At 40.6% G+C, this 27,459-nt stretch overlaps 2 protein-coding genes across 6 annotated transcripts; both read right to left on the bottom strand.

Moving 5' to 3' along the window:
• Positions 1-435: 435 nt before the first annotated feature.
• On the bottom strand, positions 436-18,776 carry larp4ab (La ribonucleoprotein 4Ab; the record flags this gene model as incomplete). Of its 5 annotated transcripts, none has more annotated exons than XM_080773590.1 (16): positions 436-4,179; positions 6,828-7,002; positions 7,605-7,741; positions 7,847-8,008; positions 8,099-8,150; positions 8,400-8,621; positions 9,434-9,475; positions 9,736-9,839; positions 10,048-10,287; positions 12,535-12,588; positions 13,191-13,301; positions 13,502-13,605; positions 14,225-14,361; positions 15,654-15,894; positions 16,207-16,342; positions 18,309-18,776. In XM_080773590.1, 16 exons carry the CDS (start codon positions 18,309-18,311, stop codon positions 3,802-3,804), a joined length of 2,298 nt encoding a protein of 765 aa, XP_080629716.1. In that variant the 3' UTR covers positions 436-3,801. The 5 variants fall into 5 exon arrangements, with proteins under 5 accessions (XP_080629716.1, XP_080629719.1, XP_080629715.1 ...); XM_080773593.1 differs by lacking the exon at positions 18,309-18,776 and adding an exon at positions 16,829-16,955; XM_080773589.1 differs by lacking the exon at positions 18,309-18,776 and having other exon boundaries at positions 16,207-16,348.
• Positions 18,777-21,229: 2,453 nt separating this feature from the next.
• pfdn5 (prefoldin 5) lies at positions 21,230-27,429 on the bottom strand. The gene is made up of 6 exons (XM_080774369.1): positions 27,333-27,429; positions 26,863-26,965; positions 23,894-23,925; positions 23,366-23,440; positions 22,973-23,078; positions 21,230-21,912 (listed from the first exon to the last, which is right to left on the bottom strand). The coding sequence occupies exons 1-6, from the start codon at positions 27,396-27,398 to the stop codon at positions 21,827-21,829; spliced, it is 468 nt and encodes a 155-aa protein (XP_080630495.1). The 5' UTR covers positions 27,399-27,429; the 3' UTR covers positions 21,230-21,826.
• Between the last annotated feature and the right edge of the window lie 30 nt (positions 27,430-27,459).

Here is a 27,459-nt window from a genome sequence, read left to right as displayed (position 1 = left end):
CACACACACACACACACACACACACACACACACACACACATTACAATTTAGGTATTTAGCAGACACTCTTAATCCAGAGCGACTGGAATTAAATAAGCAAGAACAAAAACATGGTAATACATCATATACATAAAAATAGTCACCATGAATCATATACATAAATACTATGCATATAAACTGTACTAATTAAAATAAATAAATAAATAATAATAATAATATATATATATATTATTCAGCTGTATCATCTCACAAAACTCGACCTTGAAGTACATATTTAGGTGATCATGTTGCAGTGCTCCACCCGTCTCCATTTTGACATTTGCTTGTGTGGTCAATGCAGCATTCCCCGAGGTAAAAATACATCCCTGTTACTTCCATTGCATCTTCCTTGTGTCAGCATCAGAAACTTGTCTTAAAACATGAAACAAAGATCTGTTTAAAAAATAAAGTTTTATTATCATACATCAGGCTCAATGATACAATATTCACCAAACAATACACCAGTTTGCTGACATTGAAATCCCAGGTTTGCTCGTCATCATTGTAATGATCTCATGGACTCTCTACGACTGAAATTGCATTGGGTACACTAATAGCTCAAATTTAAACATGCACAACAAATAGAAAGACACAAACACACCCACAGCTTCACTCAAACTAATACAGCCTTTACAGCCACACCTAGAATAAACCTTCAGCATATTAATAGTGGACTAGGATTCGTTAACAGAGCTAGAAGCTGAGAATGCAGAGTGTAACAAAACCAACAAACAGCTTTGTCTAGTGTGACACATAATCAATGTGCATTATTGTTTCAGTTGCATAAAATGAAGTTATGCACTATGATAACTTAAGGCACTACTAGTTTGGTTTGGCCTAACGGTTTCCTGTAGTTTCTGTGGGACAGACAACAGAAGCAATCTCATTCTCGTACATCTGCACATATCACATGACACTTAAAGGGTCAGCACGAGACAATTGAATTTCTGAACAAGGGACACAAAACACATAGAAGCAAAGTTCTTGCAAGCACAACATCCCAAACACAAATCTAATGCAAATTACATTGTTGGTGTATTATCCCATCCCCCCAATAACATTATATATCAAACACTTCACTCATCCTTTAGCCTACCTGCACCACAAAGATGATTCATGCTGAGGAAATAAAATGACTGAATTTAATTCAATTTCGGCAAACCTGTTGAAAACTACGTGTGACTGTTTATATTGTTTTCAAGACCATTTAAACCTAAAGTTAGTGCATTTCGAATCCATGACCACAAGCTGCTCATTGTTTAGACACTAGTGGATGGTAAAAATAGAAATCAAATTCTGGCCCAGGGCATAGGTAAAACAGCTATCATTTCTGAAATCACATAACAAATTAATAGAATAAAACATATCACAGAAACAAAATACTAAAGAATCAAATTATTTTTAACAATTCCCTACAAGCAGAACTTGAAATAAGAAAAGTAAATGAAATACTAAATTCAGAAAAGAAATAACCTGTTAATGTCACTGAAAAGAAATTCTACTGTACAAAGACATTCAAAATCAGCCACAAAAGTGGTCTTCCCTCTAACAGAAGTACATTCATCATAAGTCTTGGTGTCCAATCAAAAAGAGATTGTTGAAACAAGAATCTTATTCTTAATGATCAAAGCCAAGCCACTGGCTATGGACGCAACAATCTTGTGCTCCAGGAAGTGATAGATGTGTTTTAGAAAAAGTGGATACTGTTGGAAGTTTCAGATTGTCTTTTAGCATGACTGATTTTAGCCAAGAAGGTTAACAAAGTCACTGAATAATGTTAACACTGCAATAACATAACACCTGATGTGTCAGTAGATGCTACAACTACTACTCATTACCATTTGTCAATATCCAGTGGAAATTAATTTAAGTTGATCCAAACTGAAATATAAAAGAAAGTATCCTTCCAATACTTATGGGAGATTTTCCGATACAAGGTACAAACATGAAGGTTAAAAAGTGGCCACATTTGAATCATGTTTCCAAATATATTGTTCATTATAAAAGGTAGCTTTCCTTCAAATTTTAGTAACACACCCGTCTTTTGAGTGTCCTTTGCACTTACTCTTAATGTGAAATAAACACCCAACAGGTTTGTTGGTTTTGTCATACAACTTCATCACCCAGACACCTCTCTGCACACAAATACATAATCATACTTTAGACTTACACACTGAATCACTATGCAATGAAGAACAGTTAAATGACTCCAGAAAAACACCATCCGTGCCATGTTCACTCAGGCGTCAAAATTACTAACGCTAACTCCTGCTCACTTAACGGAAACAATTTCTTTAGGAACATTGTCAGCAAAGCAGACCTTTTAAAACCGAGTTACAGTAAGAATTACAGTATTTACAAGTATCAACGACCGGTACACACACAACACCCTAGTCAACAATTATTTAGACCTAAAATAAACTTAAGGAGAAGCCTTCCCATTGCCAAGAACACTAAAAGGTTATAGTAGCAAATCTGACCAAAACTGTAACTCTGATTAGATCTGTATTACTATGCCAACAACATGATCTAGTAAAAGCAAGGAAGACTATTTTTAGTCCTTACGCGGATTACAATTTACTGTACAAATGGAGCCATGTCTGCTACTCCTAGGAAAAAAGTAATTAAAATCAAATGAAGAAAATGTAAGAAAATAAAATGTTTGACCAACAAAGAGAAGAATGCCATTAAACCAAGCTTGGCGTTACACTGCTCGGAACTGTAGCCCTGCAGAGAGGATTCAAAAGCTCTTACACACTTCAAAGCTATCTAACGCGCAACCATTGGACAAGTATGCCAATGTTTGTATCTAAAATCATCCAGAAAGACAATTGCAGATGTGCTTTTTACATAGTTTGTTAATTTTTTTGGTTGAGAAATAATAATTTCTCTCCGACACACACACACACACACACACACACACACACACACACACACACACACTAATTAAAATCATTAATGCCCCTTGCAGTGTTCCATACTGACTTGCTAGGCAATCTTTCACTGTACATAGCATTACAGCACACATTTGTTCTTGTTCTTCAAAGCTCATATTTTCACTTATGTCATACAATTACTTATTTAGCATATCAATTGTAAATATTAAATGAAATATAATTACTTTAGGTTTTCAGCATTCCTAGGATACGATATATATATTGTTTCAACCAAGCCGACAATTCTGTGCTATAAGACTGTATGCACCCTTTTGTTCCCCAAAATTATTCTCGCATTTGCATTCTTCCCAAAAAGGTGGTGTGACCACTGACCAGGCATGCAAATATCGCTTTTGGGTGAAAATCACTGTTCGGAATCCAAAATAGGTGATTTGAGAAGATTCGAGGAGAGATTAATGGTTTGTGGCTCCCTTGGCTTAATTTTTAACAAAGTGAAACTGAAAACCATTAACTGTGGAATAAGTACCGATCTCTCGATCGTCCGTTTCTGTGGAGAGTACCTTTTACGTTGTGTTGAGCAAGCCACTCTCTCTCTCTCAATCAACAAATGCAAGTTTTGATTTGCCTGCTATTTGTTACATGAACAATCCTTCTTTGAACATGGATAAGATCGCAAAGAATAGACCACACAGACCCCCCACCCCATCTTGTCAAGTTTTTACACCTCTGCCCTGTTGCATGCCTGTTTGACAACTTCCCAAAGTTATCTTGCAATACACACACTGTATATTTATCTTTTATAAATATATCTCTATACACATATGTACACACAAATATACATTTGTTTTTAATTGTTCTTTTTCATTTATTTTGGTGACCTGGGGGGAATGTTCTGTTCCTTCCCGCTGCGCCTGGGTCCCCTCTGTGGCGAAAACCACCGGCCAGAGGTCTGGCCTCTCTGGTTCTCCCGGATCTTCAGGCCGGCCCCTCCAGCTCTGGCTGGGCCGTTGCCCCCACGGTATGAGCCAAGGGGGTTACGAGGGGGTCGACTGTCTCTAGGTTTCTCTGGCCTGTCATTAGTGTGGTTGGAGGTGGTTACAGAGTCCTCTACCTTGTTCACTCCAAGCTCTCGCAGGGGCTGATTGGCGGAGGACGCAGGCGGAGTGGGAGAGGGTGTCTGTATTACTGGTGGGTCCTTGGCTGGCCGCTGACAGATCTCTGCATAGCTCAGCTTCCTTGGCTCCTAAGTGAATTAGCAGTGGAAAGAGTAAATGAAACGTATGCAGACTAAATATAAAGATCATGTTATACAATATGCCAAACAGACCCATGAAAAATACTCATTTGTTAGATGGTGGTTGTTTAAAGTGTAGACAAACAAGCTTGTGACTAGAAGATCAGTTTTACATCCCAGAGTGGCTAAATAAATCTGAATGTGGACGTAAATAAGCGACACCTCTTTAATCTCAAACCTAATCATTACCTCATCAAATGCATAAAAAGTCCATAAAATTGGACCCGGTCCCAAACGGGATCAGTGATATCTGAACTGAACCGCTACGGATCCGAGAAACATTCTAATTGGCCGCACACGGTCCGAAAGTTTTGGATCCAGTCCGAAACGGAGCAGAGAAGGATTTGACTTTTTGGAACCGGTCCGACCAAAACGGCGCTGATCCAATCCGATATAGATCCGGACCCATAGTGTGTTCTTTGCAATATTATATGCTTTAACATGACATGAGACTGCTCTCTATGAGCGACTGCACCCCGCCTCTCGAGGCAGCGGAGGGTTACAAAACTTGCATAGGCTAATATTAGTGCATTTTAGCACATCGACATTCTTACCAGAGCTGTTGACAATCACAACAAAACTGTCCCACATTTTTCCTCCGAGGTGGAAAGCCTGGTGACGCGAGGTTAGTCCCACATTGCTCGTTGCTTTGCATTTCACCTCGCTCGCTCAAGGGGGTCGCCATGATTGCATTAATATAGCCAGCTGTGTGTGTGTGTGTCACTGTTTCCACACCTAAGCGCAAAACGGCCGACAGCCGCACGCGACAGAAGAAGCTGTGCGGCGTGTGCGCAGCTGGTTTTTAGACAGCTGGTGGATGGAAATTAAGCTCCACCTCCACGGACGACTGACGCGGAGGAGAGCGTTTCTGGGAATCTTGTGCGAGCAAGTCGTCCGCGGAAGACAAAGCGAAAGATAGAGAGAGCGCTCTCGCTCATGTCGAGGTGCATGACGAGACCCAGCCCTCTTTGACTGTTCAACAGAAAATATGGGCATTTGGAATGTAATAATTACAATGCACGCATGTCTATTTTTGAAACCTATTTTTAAAGTTGAAGGGTAATTTTGGGTAACAGCATTTCAGACTATCTGACCGAGACCCGTGGCAATTTGGAATGGATCCGACCCTGCCCGAGGGACAAGTCAATATTTTGGGCCCGAATCGGCTCGGTTCTCGATTTCGGCTGTCGGGTATTCGGTTCCGGATGGACCCGTGCACAGCATTGTTGTAGTGCAAAGTCAAACTGCAAACAGAGTTCACGTCCATGCCATCCAGAACAGTCAGAGGGCTACAAAAGGCATTTCTATAAATTCTCAACGCAACACGCTACAACCAGGGTCATTATAGTTAACTAAAACTGAAAGCTATTCACTGTGGTCTCAAAGGAACACAATGAACAGTAACTGAGTAGTTCCTTAAGGTGGCAGTAATTCAATGTAGCGAATGCCAGCTTGCCATAAAACACCAAAGAATAGGAACATGCTTTGTTGTGATTGGGCAATATGCAATTATGCATGCAAACGTGAGCTTGAGAATTAGCAGAAAGATGAGCAAGAGCTAACAATAAATCCATGTGTTGTGATGAAGACTAAAAAGTCTGAATCAGAAATCTTGCTTTTGACTGAGCTACATCTGGTAATTACTAGGCTCTGTTGTTTGTGGGTTGAGCATGAATGTCAATGGTTCAAGATGCGTTGCAGCTGCTTGTTTCAGTGTAGAGGATTTCATTTAATGTTGCAGGTCCAATCAAACAAAGTAAAAAGTGCCGGAAGTCATAGGAATCTATTTTCTTTTTACTTTAACACTTTATAAGAGATTTAAAAAAAAACTTGAAACAAGCATAACATATAACATATATAAAATTGCCTAACCAGGTGTTCTGTGAGGGCAGTCTTTGTCACCTAGTACATGAATACGCAAATCACAAATTACCTGAACAGTAATCCATTTTATAATTGAAGAATGCATAAAAATGCATGGATGTTGGGTTCATATACACAAATCGATTCGATACAGTGCAATAATTGCGTTAGGAAACCCCCAATGTGGTAAAAATCCCTAACGTGTAGAGCACCCGTCTGTCTCTAGTTTAAATAGGCGACTGATTAAGCATCTATTCTATCCTATTACATAGTAATACTAAAATATACAGTTTTTAATTGCTTGTAATGTTAAAATGTTAACACCATTAATTGGATAAATACAATTCAGAAAAAAACTATATACACAGTATAATACACATTCAATGTAGGACTACAAAATGGAAATATGTGACCCATGTCAAAATCTATAAGTGAATACGTCGCTGGCAGCATGTGTAGATACACGTCATATTCTCCAACGCAAATCCATGCTGACAGCATTAATTCGTGTATACGATCTGAGACTTGACGTCAAATCTCATGTCAAGTCTCAGATCGTGTACAATCACTTTTCTTTTGCAAGCTCTTCGATATAAAAAGCACCATTGAAAATATACACTGCAGACAGAAAATAAAAGACAAATGACCTAAGGAGATTTTAAATAGTTCCTTAGTGTAGAATCCAAGAGCATAATTTAGGCTGTTCCAATAGTCCCAAAGAAGGAAGGTCTCACCTGAGCTGCTGATGTGACAAAAGGGACGGCTGCTGTAGAGATTGGCTGGCTGCAGAGGAGTGGCTTCGTTAGGAGAGAAGGTTCAGAAGGTGCCATAGGCTGCGATGGAGAGGAGATGGTCTCTTTTGGAACAGAAGGCTCAGCTATATCCACCTTCTTTACCTCATGAGATACACTGAATCAACACAGGAAGAACAAAAACAATGTTATTAACCCATTTAGACCGATGGACGTGTGGAAACGTCATAGCTAATCCAACCGATGGATTGCGAGGACGTGTACACACGTCCTAGCATTTTCATTGATATCAAACGAGAGAAATATATTCAGATTTTTTCTCTTCTTTTGGTGGGTTGGCCTCTCCTTCTACACCATACTCCTTGCTGTTCGCGCATGCGCGTTGCCGTTCACTCCCCAGTTTACGGCTCAGAAAGGGAGCTCTCCGTGGTTTTGACCAGATGGGTATACTAAGCTCTTCATTTCTGACTTCAACATGCCTCTCGTTCAAAATATGAACGCGAGGGATTATTCAGCGACTTTATCGTAATCCTAGTGAGGTAAGCAAGCAACATTATTCCTCCCGGTTTTTGTATGGAACGGAAGGGGGGAGCTTTCAAAGTAAAAGCTGCCATATCTGCACGGCACCCCGAGCTGCTATTTTGAAAGTAATCCCGGCACACAGTGAAATCCTCAGTGTTAATTTAATTCTCAAGTGCGTGTAAAAACCAATTTTTGGACCATTCAGGCTCTTGGTTAGGGGAGGAAATGCATGCATACCTTGGCACTGGTGGCACTACTATAAGTGATGTCACAGGAGCTGATATTGGAGCTGTTGTTGTGGGGTTTGGCGTACTCTGATCAGCTTCTGGGACTTGAGCAGCAGGAGCGTCATTCTTCACTTCTTTATTCTCAGACTGGAAGCGGAAACATTTTAAAAATTACTTTGAGGTGAGAGCCATTGTTTGCAGGTATTGTGGCTATAATGAAGTGTTGCGTACAAGCCAAGAGTTTTGTCTTACCTTTTCAGACACCTTGATGCCACGCACAACATCTGACAGCCGGGTCTCCAGGACGGATTCTCCCTGTGTACTGACCACACACCCAGGCAACGGGGGGAAGTTGGAAGCTGCCAGGTCAAACTTCGGTGGCAGTACCTTGACCTCGGTCTGAGGGACAGGCTTCTACAAATCAGTATATTTTGGTAAATTAAAAACTAGCTTTAGCTCAACTCAAATAAAGGAAAGGAGTTCGGAGTGGTGAAATCTACTGACCATCAAACGCTCATCCTCTCTCCTCCTCCTCATTCCTCGGTAGCTTCCTCTCCTTAAAAAAATACAAAAAACTGAATCAAGATGATTTCTCACGCCGTTTACCTTTTGTCCCTGGGGGAGGGGCAACGTAGATGGCAATAAAATAGTTAATGTTCACTGGGCTAAGTGAAAATACTACACCTATTATATATTTGGGATAAGAGTCTGCAAAATTCCATTATGCCACTTTTGCTCAATATTCACTGCCAAGTCACATTTCTGGTTGGTGTTTTAATGGCATTTAATGTGCAAGTTTGCCCACCTGCCCCGTCCAGCCATGCTCAGATCTCCGTTGGGTATGGTAGTTAGTGGAAGGGTCAAGGAGGGGGTACAGACTGGCTCTGGGGTTGTGCCAACCATAAGCCCTGTTGTGTTGGGAGACTGGGGGCTACAAGGCCCAGGCAGATTATCCATCAGAGGGACAGGGGCTACAGAGGGAGAAGGGGTCACATCACCAAGCCTGGGGTTGGTCTTCACATGGTTCCTGGGCAGAGTAAATCCACATTAGTCATAATAGTAGTAGTAAGTCAGCTTCACAAGCAAGCAATACTGTACATGTTCATTTTCCATGGCTATTTAAAGCAACAATCCCCTATGTCTGCACTTCAAGTGTCCAATCCAGTATGAGAAATAACCATTACTTTACCTAAATTCCCCATGAGTACAGAGAACAACTCAAATCACTGCAGATGTGCTTGCTGTATCATACAGACAGACTGGTATAATTGTAGTCATTAGAATAAGTCCTAGACTGTATGTATTAGCGATGCACCCAAAGGGAAATTCTTGGTCGAATATTTCCCTCCCTTTGTTTGGCCTACCATTGCTGTCATGGCCGTACCTTAAAGCTACCTGATTATGGCAAAACTTAACTTAAAGAATTATCACTATGTGCTTGTAGCCACATTTTGATCACATCATCACAACTAAACATTAGATTATGTAGGTAACCCCGTGTTTTGACTATTCGGTGATATATTTTCTGCCCATTTATTTTTAGCCATTTTCGGCAGAATATTTTCCATTGTCCATTTGACTTTGTTTTACAGCATTGTTCTGCAGGAGTCTAGTCGTCTCTAGAAGATATTCTCACAAACAACTGGAGCAATCAGCACCATATTTATCGTTTACATTTTATCTGCCTAATGTACTGTAATCTCGGCATCACTTCAAGTTTCCTGAAAAAGTAATGAATGAATGAATGAATGAATGAACAAACTAAATGTTGAGAGAATAATGGCCATGTATGTATCAAAGATTTGATCATTTATACATCAAAGATTTGATCATTTATACCTGGAGGCACTGAGTACATTCTTTCTGGAATATAGGGGGACACTGTAGGAGAGGGAGGGTACAGAGTCAACTGGATATCAAGAACAAAAGGTGTTCCTAATTTCTTTACCAACATTATCCACTACATTACATTGCCTGATATAATGCACATCTGACCATATCTATCCGAGTCACAAATAAACCAAGATTGGTGCCATTGGTGCTATTTTTTGTGTCCTGATGGCTGCTTGGCGCTAAATTAATTTCTGCAAGGACAAATAAAGCATCCATCACTGAGGGCTCTTGATACTATGTATACGTACTGGGTCCTGTTGAAAGGTCGCCCAACACTCATGGAGTTGGAGCCCACTTTGTAGGTCCCAGGGCTGCTGTAACCATTCACAAAACCACTGTTGGGGAATGGTGCCTGGATGGGAGATGGACAAGGCAGAGTCTAAATAGCAAATACACACTTAGCATAAGAAAGATTGGGAGATAATATCTCTATAACAATGCAGATTTGAATATTATTTATTTCTTAACTTTACATTCTCAGAATAGATTACTTCTGACTGCCATCTAGAATGGATAAAATGCATATATGCTTAGATTACTTTCTACTCCTAGGTTCTTACCAGTGGTGTTTCAAAGTACGGCGTGACTGATGCGTTCCAAGAAGGAGCCACCAGCGGGTACACAGGATACTGCTGCTGCTGCTGCTGCTGCTGTTGCTGCTGAGAGTTATACACTTGCTGCATGTACATTGATGATGACCCATACTGTGACTGTGGCTGGGAATTCTGGTTGTACACACTGGAGTCCACATTTCGGTAGCCGTTTTTAGCAAAGAAGGTGTTGATGGCCTTAATACGAGCCTAGACAGAGAACAAGACAAAGTAATTCACAAGTTTTTTGGGGGTTATATAAATTCAAATGGTAATCTGTCCAGTCTCCTATCGTGCCTTTCAGATATCAAAAACTGGGTGTCAAATCACTTTTTACAACTGAACGAAACCAAATCAGAAATCATAATCTTCGCTCCCCCTAATTCCACTCAGTCATTCATCTCAGAACTCGGTAGCCTATCCCCTAATGTAAAAGAGGTCGCCCGTAACCTGGGTGTGCTTTTTGACTCTGGCCTCACTTTTAACCCCCAAGTAACACGAGTAGTGCAAACCTGCTACTTTCTACTGAAGAACATAGCCAGGATCAAAAGTTGCCTGTCACCCGCAGATTTGGAAAATGTAATCCACGCTTTTATCTCGTCTCGTTTAGATTACTGTAACTCGATTTATTCAGGCCTGTGTAAGAAGGCTATATCCCGACTGCTAACTAATTAAAAAAGACGAGATCACCCCCATTTTAGCCACACTTCACTTCCACGGGGTAAAAAGATTTACCCCGTTATGTAAAGCACTTTGTGACTATGTCTTGAAATGTGCTATATAAATAAATTCATTATCATTAAATGAGCTTCATTGGCATGAGCAAACATACGTTTACATTGCCAACACAAGTGTCAAAATATAATAAAAACAGTTGAAAATGTGAAAAGTACATACAGTTGGAGGGGGTACATCATTGAGTAAACAGAGCTATGTCACATCGCATTGTTATACACATGTTATACAGGGTATAAAGCTATATCCCAGCAGCACTTAAAGCAAATAATGACCCGATGAAGATGTACCACCAACATCGAAATTACTTGCACCTTCAATAAAAGGTTGAAATCGTCAGAGCTGCCTTTCCTTACTGCTGTTGTTCCTGTGATGCACCAGACCTGACTTAGCTTTCCTTGGTTTTAGACGTGGTGACATTCACTCTCTTCCCAAGTAATGAATGATATAGCTCTGTCCCCTCAGATCTCATAATCTCACGGTCATGAGGCCATAATACACTGCACTGACAGGAGAGGAGAGGTTTAGGAGGAATGGTGAAAAGGAGGAGTAGAAGAGAAAGACAGCAAAGAAGGTAGAACAAAATGAGAGATGGAGAAAGATGTAGAATTCCTCCCGGCCAGCCACAGTGCACATGGGTCCTTCCAAGCGCGATACTGATCATCACCGGGGCTTAGTTAGAAGTCAGATACTCAGAACCACTAACACCTTTACTTTCTTTTTTTAATTGGCTGAGGAAGGCTTGACGCCGAAACGCATCCGTGTTTGCTGTGTCTGTCAGCCGTGCGCATATTAATTAAAAGTACCAGAATCACTTCGGAATCTTTGTGAGCCGTGCACCGGGCAAAATGCACTATATAAAGACCAAGAGTGCTAGTTTTTGTTTTCCATTAGGACTGAATAGGAACCACGCCTCAGACAAATTGGAGCCCAGATGAAAGGGTACGCTTTATCAAACTAACTCTAAGGTCAATGTCACAGTATGATAGAGATATGGTAGATGAATGTTTGAGGAAAAAAAGAACAGAGACTCCTAAATTACTTCCTACCTTATCAATCCTTGTATAACCAACCAGCTCAAGGTCACTCCCTCCCCTGTGGCTGTAACAACAATTTATCCTGCTCCAACATACACGTCATCACTGTGCTGAAAATGAACTGCCACTGTGGCATTTGCTAGACTCCAAGCCCACCTCTGACAGGACAATTGGCAGCCAAAGTGGCAACAGAGATTGTTTGCCAAGTGGAAGGACAAAACAAGTCATTCCACTGTGTCTACGTTCCATTTAAAAGTCTATTTCCAACTGTGAACGAGATTACTGAATATACTCTTGACACTAATTCTCGTTTGATCTCCATATACGAGTGGACCCTGATGTAATCAATATGATGTTATAGTACTGACATAGAATTGCCTAAACCATGGACTCCACATTTAGGCATGCCTCACACTGAACTCTTCATATGGGAAAAGGGGATAGACAGATGAATATAAAAGATTCCATATATGGGCATAAAGGGATACAGACAAATAGTCTAACAACAAGTACAACGGTTATTGGGGAATAACCGTTGTACCTGTGCATTGTTCCCAACTTGGGTGGGCCACCAAGTAGGTCAAAATCGCTTATGATGATGATTAGATTGTGACATCTAACAAACTTAATCCAGACTCAATGATAACACACATTAGGCCTAATGAACCCAAATCTGTTTACTCACCATGATTGGTTTTCCCTGAAACATTTTCACTTCTTCTCTTAGGTATCTGTAAGCCTACAAAAATAAATATATTGTTGCGATTAAAGGGATCCTTCACTTTCGAACATGTTTGGGGTCATTTTATTGTCTACTCTTGCTTGTGTAAGTATTTACATTTGACATTCATTCAAGCTATTGTAACTTCTGCATTAGAAGGACAATATCACTCACCAGATTATTTCCCCACCCAATGACTATAAGGTTCAAGGTTCAATGTTCAACATGGTGAAAATGGATTTTTGAAGTTACAATGGGTTTGTATAGGAAGGGGGTGTGTCAGATAAAATTAATATCAAATATCAAAATATTATAAATATCCAGCCAGAGTACATGATAAAATGACTACAAACTAGTTTTGAAGTGAAATATCCCTTTAAAATGTTACAATAATTTAATTCAATGGTTTACCAATAAATAAATATCGGTAGTACAGTATACAGGTATACATGTTGTAATAATTAGATGAATTAAAGGTTCAGGGTGACACTGTAGCAATCTATTTGTAAACAATGAGAAGGGGTGATGATATTCAACAATGACTAAATTATATAAAAACTAAATATATACGATGCAATAAAACAGTGTCTAGTCAGCCAAATGTGAATAAGTAGCAATACCTGTTGTGCATCTGTATCCGATTGGAATGTTATGTACCAATTGTTGTTATGCGCAAATTCAACACTTATCACTTTCGGGCAATTGTCATTCCTAAAAAGGGCCCGGACTTCCTGTAGAAAGAGTTTTGATACAAACGCATGTAAGACAGGAACAGTGTTTGACATGAAGCTATTTGTGACATGAGATAATGACCACAGCTAGTGAATCGTCCAAGTTTCAGTAGTTAGTTGACTGAACAACTACAAAGACATGCAAGGAGAATCAGCTGGACACATGCGTCACATAGGATTGTTTTGGTCTTGCAGTGTACCTCAACTGGTGTGCTCTCCGGAACCTCTCTCAGAATAATTATGCAGCGCTTATGACTGGGCCGAACCTTCTCCCCAGTGTCATCAACTTGTACCATTGGAGCAGCTGCAACAGTAAAAGCACCAAGACTATTTAACCATCAACAGTGTCATTCTACCCAGAGCCATAGAGTAAGACAGAGTTACCACAACTCTGTTCACTTCATGGGGCCAGGCTCTTCTACATAGACTTCTATTGAATGGTGACAAACGGAAGTTTACGGAATGCATTAGTCTATGGGCTGAACCACGTTGACCAGGCTGTTTTCTGCCTCCTCAATGTCGTAACTCTGTCTTACTCTATGGCTCTGATCCTACCTTGTATCAACATCATTCTACCTACTGCATATTAATGTCAAACTAAGCTGAACTTCACAGCTAATTAAATCCAATTGAAACGTCTCATTCTTTAAGTGTCCATCTTATCTTTGCGTTTACGTAGTTTCCATTGTAACTCAATACAGTTAAATAAAAGTAAGCCATGTGGGCCATAGGGCTGAGCCTATCTCCTGTTTCTGTAGCATGATGCAGGTAGATATATAGGTACACCCCTGAATCTGGACATGACACTAGTATGTCCCTGCTAAATAAATTTCCTCACATAAATATTGGAACTGAAACCAAAGGAGACTTTTTAAAAGACTTAAAATATTATTCATATTTTGGCAAACCCCAAAACCCTGTACCTCGTAGAACATCCAGAATAAGGTCCATGTCTGTGGTGAGGACCTTTATGTCCTCCATGCAGGCGATGGTCCAGATGGGAACAAACTGATCACTGTCCATTTGGGAGATCAGATACAGGTCTTTGGACAGGTTCTCTCTGCACAAGAAACATTTCACAGTGTCAAGTTTGTCAACCACAAATTACTTGTCCCTACAGCATACAGGCTACAGTACAGTACTCTCACGCTAAAAGGTAGTGTTGAATATATTTTAAAACAAAAGTTTGTAGTTATAAAGTTAAATATATACATTCTAATAGTAATCATCTCCCGGTCTCTCCAGCTCTTAAATTAATAAACTGAAAATACCTTTTCCCAGTGGGTTGGCCATTTCATTCAACCAAGAAAAAATACCCATTATCAACTTCAAATATATTGTATAGTGTTCCAGTTAAAAATAATTGCTCGCTTCTTTGTATTATCACTTACAATTTCACTTGTTCATACTATATCCTGAATTAGTTCTGAGTCCCATTTGCATCAAATTGGAATTCAGACCTGAAAATGTATCCGTTTACTAAAGAGCTGGAGAGACAGGGAGAGCCTGTTACTGAACAAATACCTTTATTGTGTATAACAATGACTACTATGATAATTATTTTTGCACTATTCTCTGCACCTAGTTGGTGTGTGGAATTCCCAGATCAGCAGTTTCTGAAATACCATGCCACATTCAATGTCACTTTAATCACCTTTCTTCATTCTGATGCTTGGTACACTACAGGCCTAAACAATTTGTGCAGGATCTGACCAAAATACGATGCTATATAGTATATATTGGCGTCCTTATTTAACACTTATGATGCTGCCAGAGTTTGTCAAAATAAAGGCGCTAGAGTGCCAAGCAGATGGGCAGATTTGACTCTGAAAAGCCTTAGTTCGTATCCCCGGACCGGCACGTTAAAATTACCACCGCTGAAGTGCCCTTGGACAAGGCCCTACCATGAAATGTTCTATGAGCAGGGCCTGGCTGTAAACAAGTTATTGAGCTTAGTCCAGTTACCCTGGGTAAACATAGTACCTTTCCTTTCCTTTCCATTCCCCCCCTAAACTGGGAGGTATAATCTTCCATTACTACCTCACACTGTCAAGTCTCATCTCTCTTTAGAAGCATTTATATTCCCAACGAGATGCTTGGTTAAGTCAGAAATTAGGACAGAAATAGGTGTTCTGATCAAAACCATGGACAGCCATGTTTTGCGTATACGCAAAACATGTCCAGGGGTGCTGACCAAGGCGTTGCTTAGCAACGAGAGTCGTCAAAATAAATTACAGCAATCCCGTTTTATATCATAAAAAAGGACCTAAAGACGCGTATTCACGTCCTTAGCACCCCGCTTTTTTTTGAGAGGACGTGTATACATGTTCTATCCATTGCTTCCTCACTCACCTTGAGAAGCAGAACTCCAGGCGTTTCTTCAGAGACTCCCTCAGGTTCTCCGCAGACAACGGAGCCTCCACAGATGCCTCCCCATCCATTGCTGGTGCAGTCGGCTGGTCAAAGAGGGGATAGCCTATCTCAGGCTGGCCATTCATGACACCCTCTGGAGGTACAAGGGCATTGCCCGCAGAGCCACCTGAATGCTCGGTGCTGTGTCCTTTGCCTCCAGAAGAGGGGGCCTCCGAGTAACCTGTGATCGAAGAACAAAGGAGGAACTTAACCATAAAGGTTTAACAATGCTACTGACTGTATTAAATAAGACCTGAAGATCTGATCCAGGTATATGATTACTTCAATAGATCAAAGATTTTCATTGCATAAATGCAAAATAACAAGGATTTGATTTTCAGAGAGAACTACACAAGGGTAAAGACCTGTGCATTTGTCACAGGGGGTCATATCCATGCAGATTCTGATAAGAGTTACATGGATGTGAGGTTAGAGATATAACTTTATTATTATAAAGTTGATAAACATCAAATTCATGGAGATCAGACACTACCTTGAGTCATCTCAGCAGAAGGGGAGGTCTGAAGCCAGTGGGAGCCCTCTGTCCCCTCTGAGGTGTAGTGCTGGGGGGTAGGGATCTCTTGCCACACTTTGGCGTTTGGGTTCAAGCCTGCTCCCTTTGTGGTGACCTTCATAATTAGCATTTAGCAAACAACACAAAGACCTTGAGTTATTTGCTCTGTGGCATAATGTTGTAGCACAAAATGACAAATACAATACAATGGTTTTCTTGTAACATCTTGTAAAATAACCTTACATGGTAACGATTACAACAATAGCAGGCTTTTCCTTTGCTTCCCTATTGGCAACCAGACATTTTAAAAATAGTCAAGCTTTTAAAAGAGATAATCTGATTAGTATCAGTCACTCAAAACAAGTGTCCCTATTTAAACCTAGAACAAGTTGTATAACTACTAATAAGTTTGCCAGTGTCACCAAATTGAAACTTCTAAGCCGTCTACTCTAGCCAATATATGCATATTATAGGTATTTGATATATATTATAGTATACAATTATGACCAACATGCAGTCACAAATTAATTTGTGGTGTGGATGCAACAAAACAAAAGCTAAGAGCAATTTAATGTGATTTCTATTAAAACGGATGACATACCTCAACAAATAATTGTGCCTATGCATTATGCTTTCCCCACACTTCAAGGCTTTAACATCGTCCACCACAGCACCACATGAAATAAATGTATCAGTTATAGTCCTAGATCCGTCACACTGAAGTTTCCTACAGGTTCCAAGGTTCGCTTGAGACCGCATGACACCAGAAGCCATTGGTCTGAGGAGTCTTGTTACCAAAGTGAATTTGACCCCGCCTCAAGTCACATGTACTGGCACACCATCAATGGGGGTAAAAGCAGGTCTGAGGTCTCAGTCTCATTGAGTAAAGTCGGTGAATATGTATTCGACCACTGCTTCCTACTACCTAGTCAACACATAAGATGTACAGAAATAATATGAAGATAGATTATATATGAAAACGTGCGTACTACTAAGTAACTAATCTCACAAGTTGTGTTGGCCTCAGTCAGCAGCAGTCTTGTGTGAATAGGTTACGAACTGACGTCACTCAACTTTCCCCATTTGGCAGCACTAGTACAAGCAGAGAACGAGCACATGGTGACTGACTGATCCGCATGCATTCCCCACTCCTTTTAATTGAAACGAATGACTTCAGTCAGTGTATAACCATGGTGGTCCTGCTAATGCTGAAATAAAGTGGTCATCATCAGTGGAACGCTACATAACTAACGTTACATACTTTGTTTATTATTATATACTTCTGATCAGCATTACAATAATCATGTAAAACATTAGAATTCCTTTTGCCACGTGTTTACTTATATCCACATACACAACATTGGCAATGCAGTAAAAGCAGAGTGGTGTGAGACTTGGATAATGTTGGCGTTCAGTCACTTCAGTGAGTCATTTCATAACCAAACCATCAACATACGCTTCTTCTTTAAACACCTGCCATGTAGCTCGCTATGCTAACAAGAAAGACCGGTTGAAACTGGCCGCGTTGACGTTTGCCAACAGTTGCCTGCGTGGTGGCTGGTGGTCAAGAGAACGTTCTAATATTAGAGTGATGGTTATAAATTAATGTACACGTTGGACCGGGTCAACGACCCGGGGTTAAAAAAACATGGACCCCGATATAAACTTCCAACGGCTGCTGGTGTTCAGTCAGTCAGTATGACATTACTTCAGCCAGGGCTGCAGCTTTAGCTATCTCGGCTACACGAGCACAAGCACGTCAGCACGAGGAGTGGTGCATGGTTTTACTTTCTAGTCGTACAGAGCCAGGCGGTGTCGCGCGTCGAGAATAGCCCCGATTTGCAAGCTCTCGGCGCAGTGCGCGTGCGACGCGATGTGAGCTTGTAGATCGGTGCTATTGTCGAAGCGCGACACCGCCGCACGACCAAAGCAGGGTCGGTTGGAGGGAGCTGCTCAGCTTGCAATGCTTGGTGGGGGGAGGAGGAAACAGGTTGTCGTTATAACAAGTTAGCTAACTGGCTAGCAGCTCCAATGCTCGTACATTTCTACTACCGTCCACCACCGCTAGTAAACTCACTCACCATGCCGCTTTTAGACTCTCGGGCGTCCACTTCTTCCCCTGTTGTTCCTTCTCGGGTATAATAAAAGATCTCGCCGGATTATTTCTGCGGTGGTTGCCTGCTCCTCTAGTCCTCCTGACAGCACTGCACAAAGATTGATACACCCGACCCGCCGCGTGTGTGTGCGTGCGTGCGCCGCAGGCAGCTCACCCTCCTCCACACAGCACAGCAGCTCACCTTCCTCCTCAAACGACCCGTGCCGTGTCGTGCCCGTATAAAACAGGCTTTAATTTAACAAGCAGCTCGAGAGCCTCGCTCAAACTTGCTCATTTACCAGGTTCGTAATGCATTGCCAAAATGTGACTACCGTTAAACACTTTGTTATGCACATCTAAAAATATAATCTAAATCTCTCTTAAGTCGAACGGCTCGCTCGCTGACAGGCAGCTTCCTTCCTTCCCCAGACAGACAATGTTACCGCCTCCATCCCCCTTTCCCTAGCAACAGCGCAACAACGCGCCAAGCGCCGCATAGCAACGGAACCAAGCAAGCGCAACACACAGCGACATGACAGCCAGCCCAGGAGGAGTGAGAGTCGGCAGCATGGCAGCCATGGGCACGGCTGCAGCGGCAGCCGGGAGGGGAGAAAGACTTGGGCTGCGTCCGAATTGCTAGGGTTGTTCCCTACTCCCTATCCCCCATACGGGGATCCAGACTCTAGTGGACTCTATAGTGATGATTTCGGACAATACTCCCTGTATGGGGAGCACCGACTCTGACGTCAATATCGATAGAGGGCGCTGTAGTTCCGCGGGTTCATGTACTTTTTATTTGCATGAAATCCCCATTAGGTTTTTTCACTCATTTGGATATGAAGAATCAACTGACTACAAGAAACCAATCAAAACGCTGCTGCTGAATTTCTGCTAGGAAGACTGTATCAAATAAGTGACTGCAGGCTGTCACCTCCCTGCAAGGACAGTTTGTAAAGTTATTTTTAAATTCATGAATGAATAAAGAAAAAATAGGTTAATGAAAATATGTTTGCAGGCATTTAGGCCTATATATCTATGATAAAAAGGTTGGGCCTATGATTATTATCAATAAATTAATATTAGGCTATATCCATTATCCAGCAATATGAAAACAGTGCACAACCTTGACAATATATGAAAATATCAGCAGCATGATTGATTAACCACATGAACCCCCGCTAATCCTGGGGCGGGGGGGATAGGCCTACCAAAAATAGCCGATCTATAAGCAACGCGCGACGTCCGCGTTGTGAGCTTGTATACTTTTACTTGGGTACTTTTGGTAAAGAATTACCAAAAGTAGCCGATCTACAAGCTCTGCTCACAATACGGACGTTTGGTGTTAACAGAAACAGCAGTCCAATAAATGACTGCCTACACAATGAAGTTTTAATGCATTTATCATTTGTGATAAAGAATCTCACAAATATATTCTACAGCAAGCAACTGATTCCTCTCCTAACGTCATGCGCTGGGCCTGGGTGATACAATGAATCAGATTAGTAATACTATTGCAAATGAGTAGATTTATTATAAATAAAATAAAACAATTAAAAAAAAATGCACAGATCATTTGTCTCGAGATCTGTAGCTTCGAGATCCGCCAGGGAAGAAAAGAGGGGAAAACGAAAGTTTTAAAAGTACATTTGTGTTGATTTCTTTCGCTGGTTCAACTTCTGCCTCTTCTGAGTTGGAGCGCAATGAGCGCATGCATGCAGAAGCAGCGCACGTGCGCAAACGCGTGCATGTGCGCTCAAGAGCGAGCTTGCACAATGCATTATGGGGCAGATTTGCTTCGCTGTGTTTTGTAGTGACCATCGGATGCTCCCTACAATTCCCGGTGCATTATGGGATACTTCAGTCCACTACGTTAGGGTGCAAAAATGCTCACTACATATTCGGACACTATAACAAAATGGCGGAACCTCAAAGTAGTGCACTATATGGGGCATAGGGAATGATTTCGGACGCAGCCTTGGACTCGGGAGACAGAGCTCGTTTTATTTTATCGAGGGCAATTGGTTGGCCATTTGATTTGGCTGTTGGTAAACTTATCAGCACTGGAATGGCAATTGAAAATCTGATAATTTGGTATGATGGTAATTGGTAAGGTTAGCCTAAGATTTACTCTCATAGTAGATCATAGCTCTAATGCAGATTGCAACGACAGCAAGAGCAGTAAGGCTATGGACCAGACTCAGAGCTACTCTCGTAGATGTATTTATCGATTCTGAGATTTTGCTAATCAAAAGTAATCGATTTCATCGATTATGAAAAGTAGGCTAATCGATTGACATGTGAGAATAAAACAGCTGATTAGCTGAGCTAAAGATGATTAACACGGGTAATGAATTTGTTATATATATTTTTTTTTATATAAAAACACATCACAATTATTCTAAAAATTAATCGCTAAGAAATGTAATTCTAGATGCAGCACTTATGATCAACTACATATTTTGCTTGAGCTAAACTTTAGCCATATTATTTGTCACCTAAGGATATTACTCCCTAAAAATCAGATGGCTGCAGTTGATTCAGAACACTGCTGCTCAAGACCAAATACCAAGAAAGTGGAGCATATCAGTTCCTGTACTTAGTTCCCTACTGGCTCCCAGTGAGTGTCATTTCAAAATATAAGCCGTTTGTCTATAAAGCTTTAGGGCCCAAATAAATTTCTGATATATTGTACGATATCAGTTTGCCTTTGAGTTAGGATACTTTTCTTTCTCTTCTACACTGTACATAACTGTTATTTTTGAGTGGTGCAACCACTCCAAGGAACAGCAATGTCTGTGTTAACCTATGTGACTATGAGTAGCAGTAGGGGCAAAAGTGGCACTGTTGTGCAAGAAACAGAGAGAGAGATGGTGCTGCACTGTTGCCTGCTAATGAGAGAGAGATGGAGAGAGGGAACGTGAACTTTATTACAGTTTTAGGTATATATTACACACCTTAACATTAGTAAAACAAAGTAACTTGTCAGATATGAGGAAGAAGAAAGCAGAACAAAACAAAACACTACCCTTATCAGTGGGAAAGAAGCAAAAACTATCCTTATTGACTTAGACAGTAGACCATCAGCAGTAAAATTGTGCTGTCTATTAAGGGCACAAGCATGTTGTAAGCCTTCCTGTAGGTTGTGACAGTGTATGAGGACATTGCATTAGCACCTACTGTACTAGTACTACAACTCTTAAATTTGAAGATTTTGCTTATTTTTAAGACCAATGATGATATCAAATAGTTTCCTACACTGAATTTAACCTACCCACTTCATTGCATACCAATAGCATAGATAACTAACCAGTTTTGTACAGTCAGTAACTTTAATTACATTGCATTATTCCTGGGTATTTCTCCCCCTGTTAATATCCCTTTTCACTACAACACCACATAGATGGTAGATATTTACTGTAAAACAGAATTTCAAAAGGTTCCAGAGAATCACAAGGACATGTTGAAGATGTTCTGATTAAGCCGGGCATGTTGCAGATGTTCTGATTAAGCCTTAGTAGCTCCTGCTGACTGTGATGCCTGCTGACTGTGTTGTAATTGCTGGAATTTCATGTTCATTACTTCCATCACAGCTGAAAAAACAAAACACAATGTTGCAGTTTGAGTTTCATAATTGGCCTAAAAATATACAGACTTGCCGACATATCTAGGCACATTATCCTTTCATATTTGTGTTGACTCCTAAAACTGGTTTTCCTCTTAGGTATTTACAGTACTAGTCCTTACCCGTTCTGAATATATGAACAGCAAATTATGTTCAGTGTGGGTAATGTGATGGGGGGGGGGGGGGGGGGAATTGTTTACCCGTGTGAGTCTGTTGCGTGGAAAAGTGTGTCCCAGTATTAATCTGTGTCCATCCCAACATGCATTTCGCTGGTGACACTGGTGACACGTGATTTGCGGGGAGATTTAATGATGATTGTTAGAATGTTTGGCGTGTGTAATGCAGGGCAGATTGAGGTTGGAGGACAGGGCTATAGGTTCCGTGAGGCGGTCCGTGCGTCGTAGCGTTGTGAGATGGTGGAGAAAGCGAGCAGCTGTCTTGCTCTATGCTAAGGAGTACTCTGACAAACAGTCTTCTAAATTATTAATAGGATTTCTGTACCAAGAAGGTAGGTCTTAAAGGGTAAGACCACGTTTTTAGAGGTTTGGGTTGTTTTCTTACCTTATTATGGGCAAACTATTACATTCCATGAGTTATTTCGCTCCATTATGTCGTTTATTAGCAATTTAAGAAATAAATAGGGTCCATTGACTTCCATTGTAGCGGGGAGACAGCTCTCAAAGTCACTCTTTTAGCACATAAACGAACGCAACTAAAGCTGATTCTGACATGTCAAATGTCAAATTTGTCTTGTTTTGACTAATTTGTGTAGAAAGATGTAGATCTGCTATTTTTCAATAGCTAAATTATAACGTAATGTTTAAAACACCAAAAGGGGTTCCCGCCCAAAATAGTTTTGGAATAGTTTGCCCATAATAAAGGTAAGAAAACAACCCAAACCTCTCAAAAAGTGGTCTTACCCTTTAAGTACATCTTGAACAATTTTGATGAATGGAACATCTAGAAAATTTATGTGCTTAAATATAAGAAAACCAACTACAAAATACAATTAATTTAACCTTGCTTACCTTGTTTCATGGCATGTTTTTCCTGTAGAGGTGGCTGAATTTTCTCTATCTGCTTTGTGAGGAAGTCTATTTTGCGTTTGAAGAATTTCTTTGACTCTTCCACATTCTTCAGGGTCAGATTGTGAAGAGAAGAACAAACAGTTTCATTCCATTAAATAAGTTCCACTTATTAACATTTACTTATGTTGTTAATACTAATACTAATTCATACCAATAAGTTAATACTAATACTTATGTATTAGTCAACACCAAAATCGCAAAGTTGCAAAAGATAAGACATAAGACTCCTCAGTCAGTGTGTGCTTTCCATGATTGAATACTGAGATTGATTATGCCCAACTAACATCTTCAAATGGCTTTGTAGGATTTCAAATCAACATCAAACATATTTACCTTTTCAACATAGTATCCTGTTCCCACATCCACTAAAACATGATCCACGTCATTTAATGTTCCAGGGACATACATCTGAGAGGAAGTGATGCTAAGGATTATGTTGTATAATCTGTCAGGGAGGAGAGCTGCAGCTGAAAATATATTTAAAAGGCAAATGGGAAGATTTCCTGGACATTGACATTATAGATAGAATATCTAGACATTACACCTGGAGATTGTCTAGAGGTAAACTAAGCAAGTGTCATAAGGTATCAACAGCAAAATACTATTGGATACTGAGATGGCATTTCCCCTTTCAATTTGGACACTGGTACTTTTCTTCATCAATGTGTCTATTATCTTTGTTGAGTGTGCTTGTTGGGCTTGTTATGTGGTTAAATTTGCTAACATTTAATTGTCCAAATCGGTAATGCATGAAAAACAACCTTCTATAAAGACTTGGCTGAAACTTTAATGGACTATAAGTGTAAGTAACTACACAGCTACTACAGTTCAAACCATGTGTTTTAACATTATTTAGGATACAGAGCTGGTGAGAGGCACAAGTACTTCTTTTCCTGTAAAGAGAGAAAAAACAAAATCAGTATGACTTCAACCTTAGAAAATACCTAGGCAGTACCTAGGGTCCCTCATCGGTTATTCCACTTTCCATAGGACGCAGATGTATGTATCTACTCTTTGTTCACGGAGACCTGCTCGGTCACTTGAGTGTTGGTGAGATGTTTCAAAGATGCATACAATAGCTTTAGGAGACCGTAGAAACGTATGCGAAAAGGCGCTAATCAGAGTTGCCGTTTTTAAAGTTTTGGCTTCTCTGAAATTCTCACTTCCCATGTCCCGCCTCCCACGACACAACAGCATTATAAACATCCTGTATGTACGTGTTCGGCCAAACAGGCAGTAACTAGGACGTGCAGCTAGCCAGTCTCTGTGCGGGAGGTGGTACAATGGGAAGTAAACAAGGAAGTCAAGGAAGAGAGAGAAGTTCAGCGAAGCAGAATTTAAAAAAAAAAAAGATGAAAAATGAAACGGCAACTCCGATTAGCGCCTTTTCGTACACGTTTCTGCTGTCTCCTAAAGCTGTTGTATGCATCTTTGAATCATCTCACCAACACTCAAGCGACCGAGCAGGTCTCCATGTACAGAGTAGGTAAATCTACATCCTATGGAGAGTGGAATAACCGATGAGGGACCCTAGGGTACCGCCATCCAAAATTCAGAAAAGGTAACCCGAGGGTGCCGAAAGAGACTAAGGAGTGACTTGACATGAGTCATTTTGGAGACAGCTGCTAGTCGTGTCGTCTGTGCTACAAGGTCACTTTACCTGCGTTTCAATTGGTATGCAAGTGAGTACCGTAATTTCCACTACGCCGCTACTTTTTTCCCATGCTTTGAACCCTGCGGCCTATACAACAGTGCAGCTAATCTATGGAATTTTACAGCTAACGGCCACTAGGGGACCTTCTAAATCTATCTCTATGGCCTCTATGCGGCTTATAGTCCAGTGCGGCTTGTATATGTACACATTTGGTTTTTCCCCTAAATTTAGCTGGTGCGGCTTATATTCAGGTGCTCTTTATAGTCCGGAAATTACGGTAGCTATTGACAAAATGTTAATGTTGCAGATGAGACGGCAAGGTTTTCATACACAATTTGAAAAACTTTCAATAAACAATGCTGTGTACTGCCATGGTGTAACAAACGTGATCTCATATTTACTTGCGCAAGCAGAGCGCGCAAGTAATCATTTCGCTTGGTCTCTTCGAAGTGAAGCCAAGTTTTCTTCAACCGTAAGTCTGTGCCTGGTTTGCTGGGACTAGTTACAAGTTACAACATTACGTCATATACACACCATGTACTCTGGTCACGATGACGTAATGTTGTAACTGGTCCCAGCAAACCAGGCACAGACTTACGGTTGAAAAAAACTTGGCTTCACTTTTTGGAACCAAGTAACCACAGTATACTGCTAATCAAATTACAACTACATACTCTGTATGTAGTTGTAATGTGATTTGTAATTTGTAAATCTGTGCCTGGTCTGCTGGGACCAGACTACACAGATGACCATATCTCTTACGTCATCACTGAGAGCTAGTCATACATATACACACCATGTACTCTGGTCCCAGTTCTCAACGATGACGTAATGTTGTAACTGGTCCCAGCAAACCAGGCACAGACTTACGGTTGAAAAAAACTTGGCTTCACTTTTTGGAACCAAGTAACCACGGTATACTGCTAATTAAATTACAACTACATACTCTGTATGTAGTTGTAATGTGATTTGTAATTTGTAAATCTGTGCCTGGTCTGCTGGGACCAGACTACACAGATGACCATATCTCTTACGTCATCACTGAGAGCTAGTCATATAAAGGACAGAAATCCATACCATTTCAGAGAAGAGAATTTTTCTACAGAACTGACTACGCAGACTACTTTCTCTCTCGAAAGTACTTGCGCGCTCTGCTTGCGCACTAGTAGGCCATTTATGGCCTACTAGCGTGCAACAAGCAAGTATGCACTCGGCAGAGTGCAGTTCTAGTTTTATCTAGAATCTGCAGTTTTCAGAAAGTTGTGTTACACTCCAAAAGCAGTTGCTCAATATGCAATATATAGAGTAGGCCGAATACTGGACAACTCACCCGGTGCTTGCCCGTTTTTCCTCCCGGAATTCTCACCAGTGAGGGGGATAACTTTGTAATATGCTATTGGCTGTTTGTATTCTTTTTGGAAAAATATAAAAAGATACTCCTGTGGAAAGGCTATATTATTTTACTTATATTGACCCTATAAACAATTTAGTATTATTTAGTAAATGTAAGGTTTTGCCCAGATAATCCCCACATATCCTACAACAACTTATGTGAACAGACTTCACTGTAGTAGCTTTTCATAAATTATATTTGTACTTAGGCTGTCTGCTGTCATGAAAGTTTATATTTAGAGAAATTCAAAGTCCAGCCGTCTGCTGTCCAGCCTCTCCCACCCCTCACTGGGGAAAATTCTGGGAGGAAAACATAAACGGGGTGAGTTGTCTTGTTACCAGTAGGCCTACCTTGTTATAGGCATTTCAAATGTTAAATAAAATCTGCAGTATTACATTTTACTACACTTTTGGTAGTCAGATTTAGCTTATTTCATGACACATTTTTCTCGTGGGACAGGAAAACATTGCACGTTGTACTGCCTGATTTCCATGTGTAAACGCAACAGTACTCCGTATGGCTTTAATAATTAATTATTCAAGGTACATACTACATAGTGTTGTGTTCTGCATGCACCTTGATCAACGTCATCAACTGTACATCGGATATAACTGGAATGATTTGCTTTGAGGTTTCCACAGACTGAACAGACATTAAAACACAAACTGTTTTCTGGTATGGTATCCCAGTCCGGTCTTTGCCTCTTTGGTGGTTGGCTGCAAGAAGTAATGCTGGTCTAGTAATTAACTGCTGGTGAAATTATGTTAGTATTCCGTTTCTTACCTTCATTGGCTTTGATCAAGACGTTTAAATTGTCTTTGGCTTCAACATACTTGGTTTGGACAACTTTAAGCTGACCTATCGAAGACGTCAAAAACTCAATTTCCTATAAAAGAAAGCATAACTATAGATTAGAATCAAATCAAGTAACATATCCATTGTCATGTAATGATCACATCCTACACCAAAACGTGGCACATAGAAAACGAATTATGAATTCGGTAGCACATCAAATGATAAAAGGCAATCCTTTGTTAAAAATGCAATCAACAGTTACAAAATTCTAGGACCAAAATAATATGGATCTGCTGGAGACAAACATTTTCCGGGTGTGACCGGTCTGGTTAGCTTGCTACCGAGCCGCCTTTTGCCATTATGCTAACGTTTACTGCCCGACGTAACACATTTATATTCGCGTTGTCGCACCCAAAATTGTGACACACCCCATAAAATATATTATGAAGTTCATATACTTGATCAAGTTGGGATTTCAGTCCCTCTAGTTGAGGGAGAGAAAGCTCTGTGAGATTCACTGCCATGTTGAAAACGTGAAACAAAATGACCCCCCCTGTCCTGTGTGCTAAAGTATTTCCGGGTTGA

This window comes from Protomyctophum bolini, assembly GCF_963924005.1.
Source record: "Protomyctophum bolini genome assembly, chromosome: 2".
Lineage (NCBI taxonomy): Eukaryota > Metazoa > Chordata > Actinopteri > Myctophiformes > Myctophidae > Protomyctophum > Protomyctophum bolini.
The sequence above is the reverse complement of the archived record's forward strand: the minus strand, read 5'-3'. Positions and strand labels throughout refer to the sequence as shown.

Excerpts from the sequence above, each read along its gene's own strand:
- pfdn5 (XM_080774369.1), bottom strand. The coding sequence starts at position 27,398 with ATGGCAGTGAATCTCACAGAGCTTTCTCTCCCTCAACTAGAGGGACTG. Across the intron at positions 23,926-26,862 it reads CTTGATCAAAGCCAATGAAG|GAAAAGAAGTACTTGTGCCT; the intron begins GTAAGAAACGGA and ends CTCTCTTTACAG. Across the intron at positions 21,913-22,972 it reads AAAACATGCCATGAAACAAG|CTGTGATGGAAGTAATGAAC; the intron begins GTAAGCAAGGTT and ends TTGTTTTTTCAG.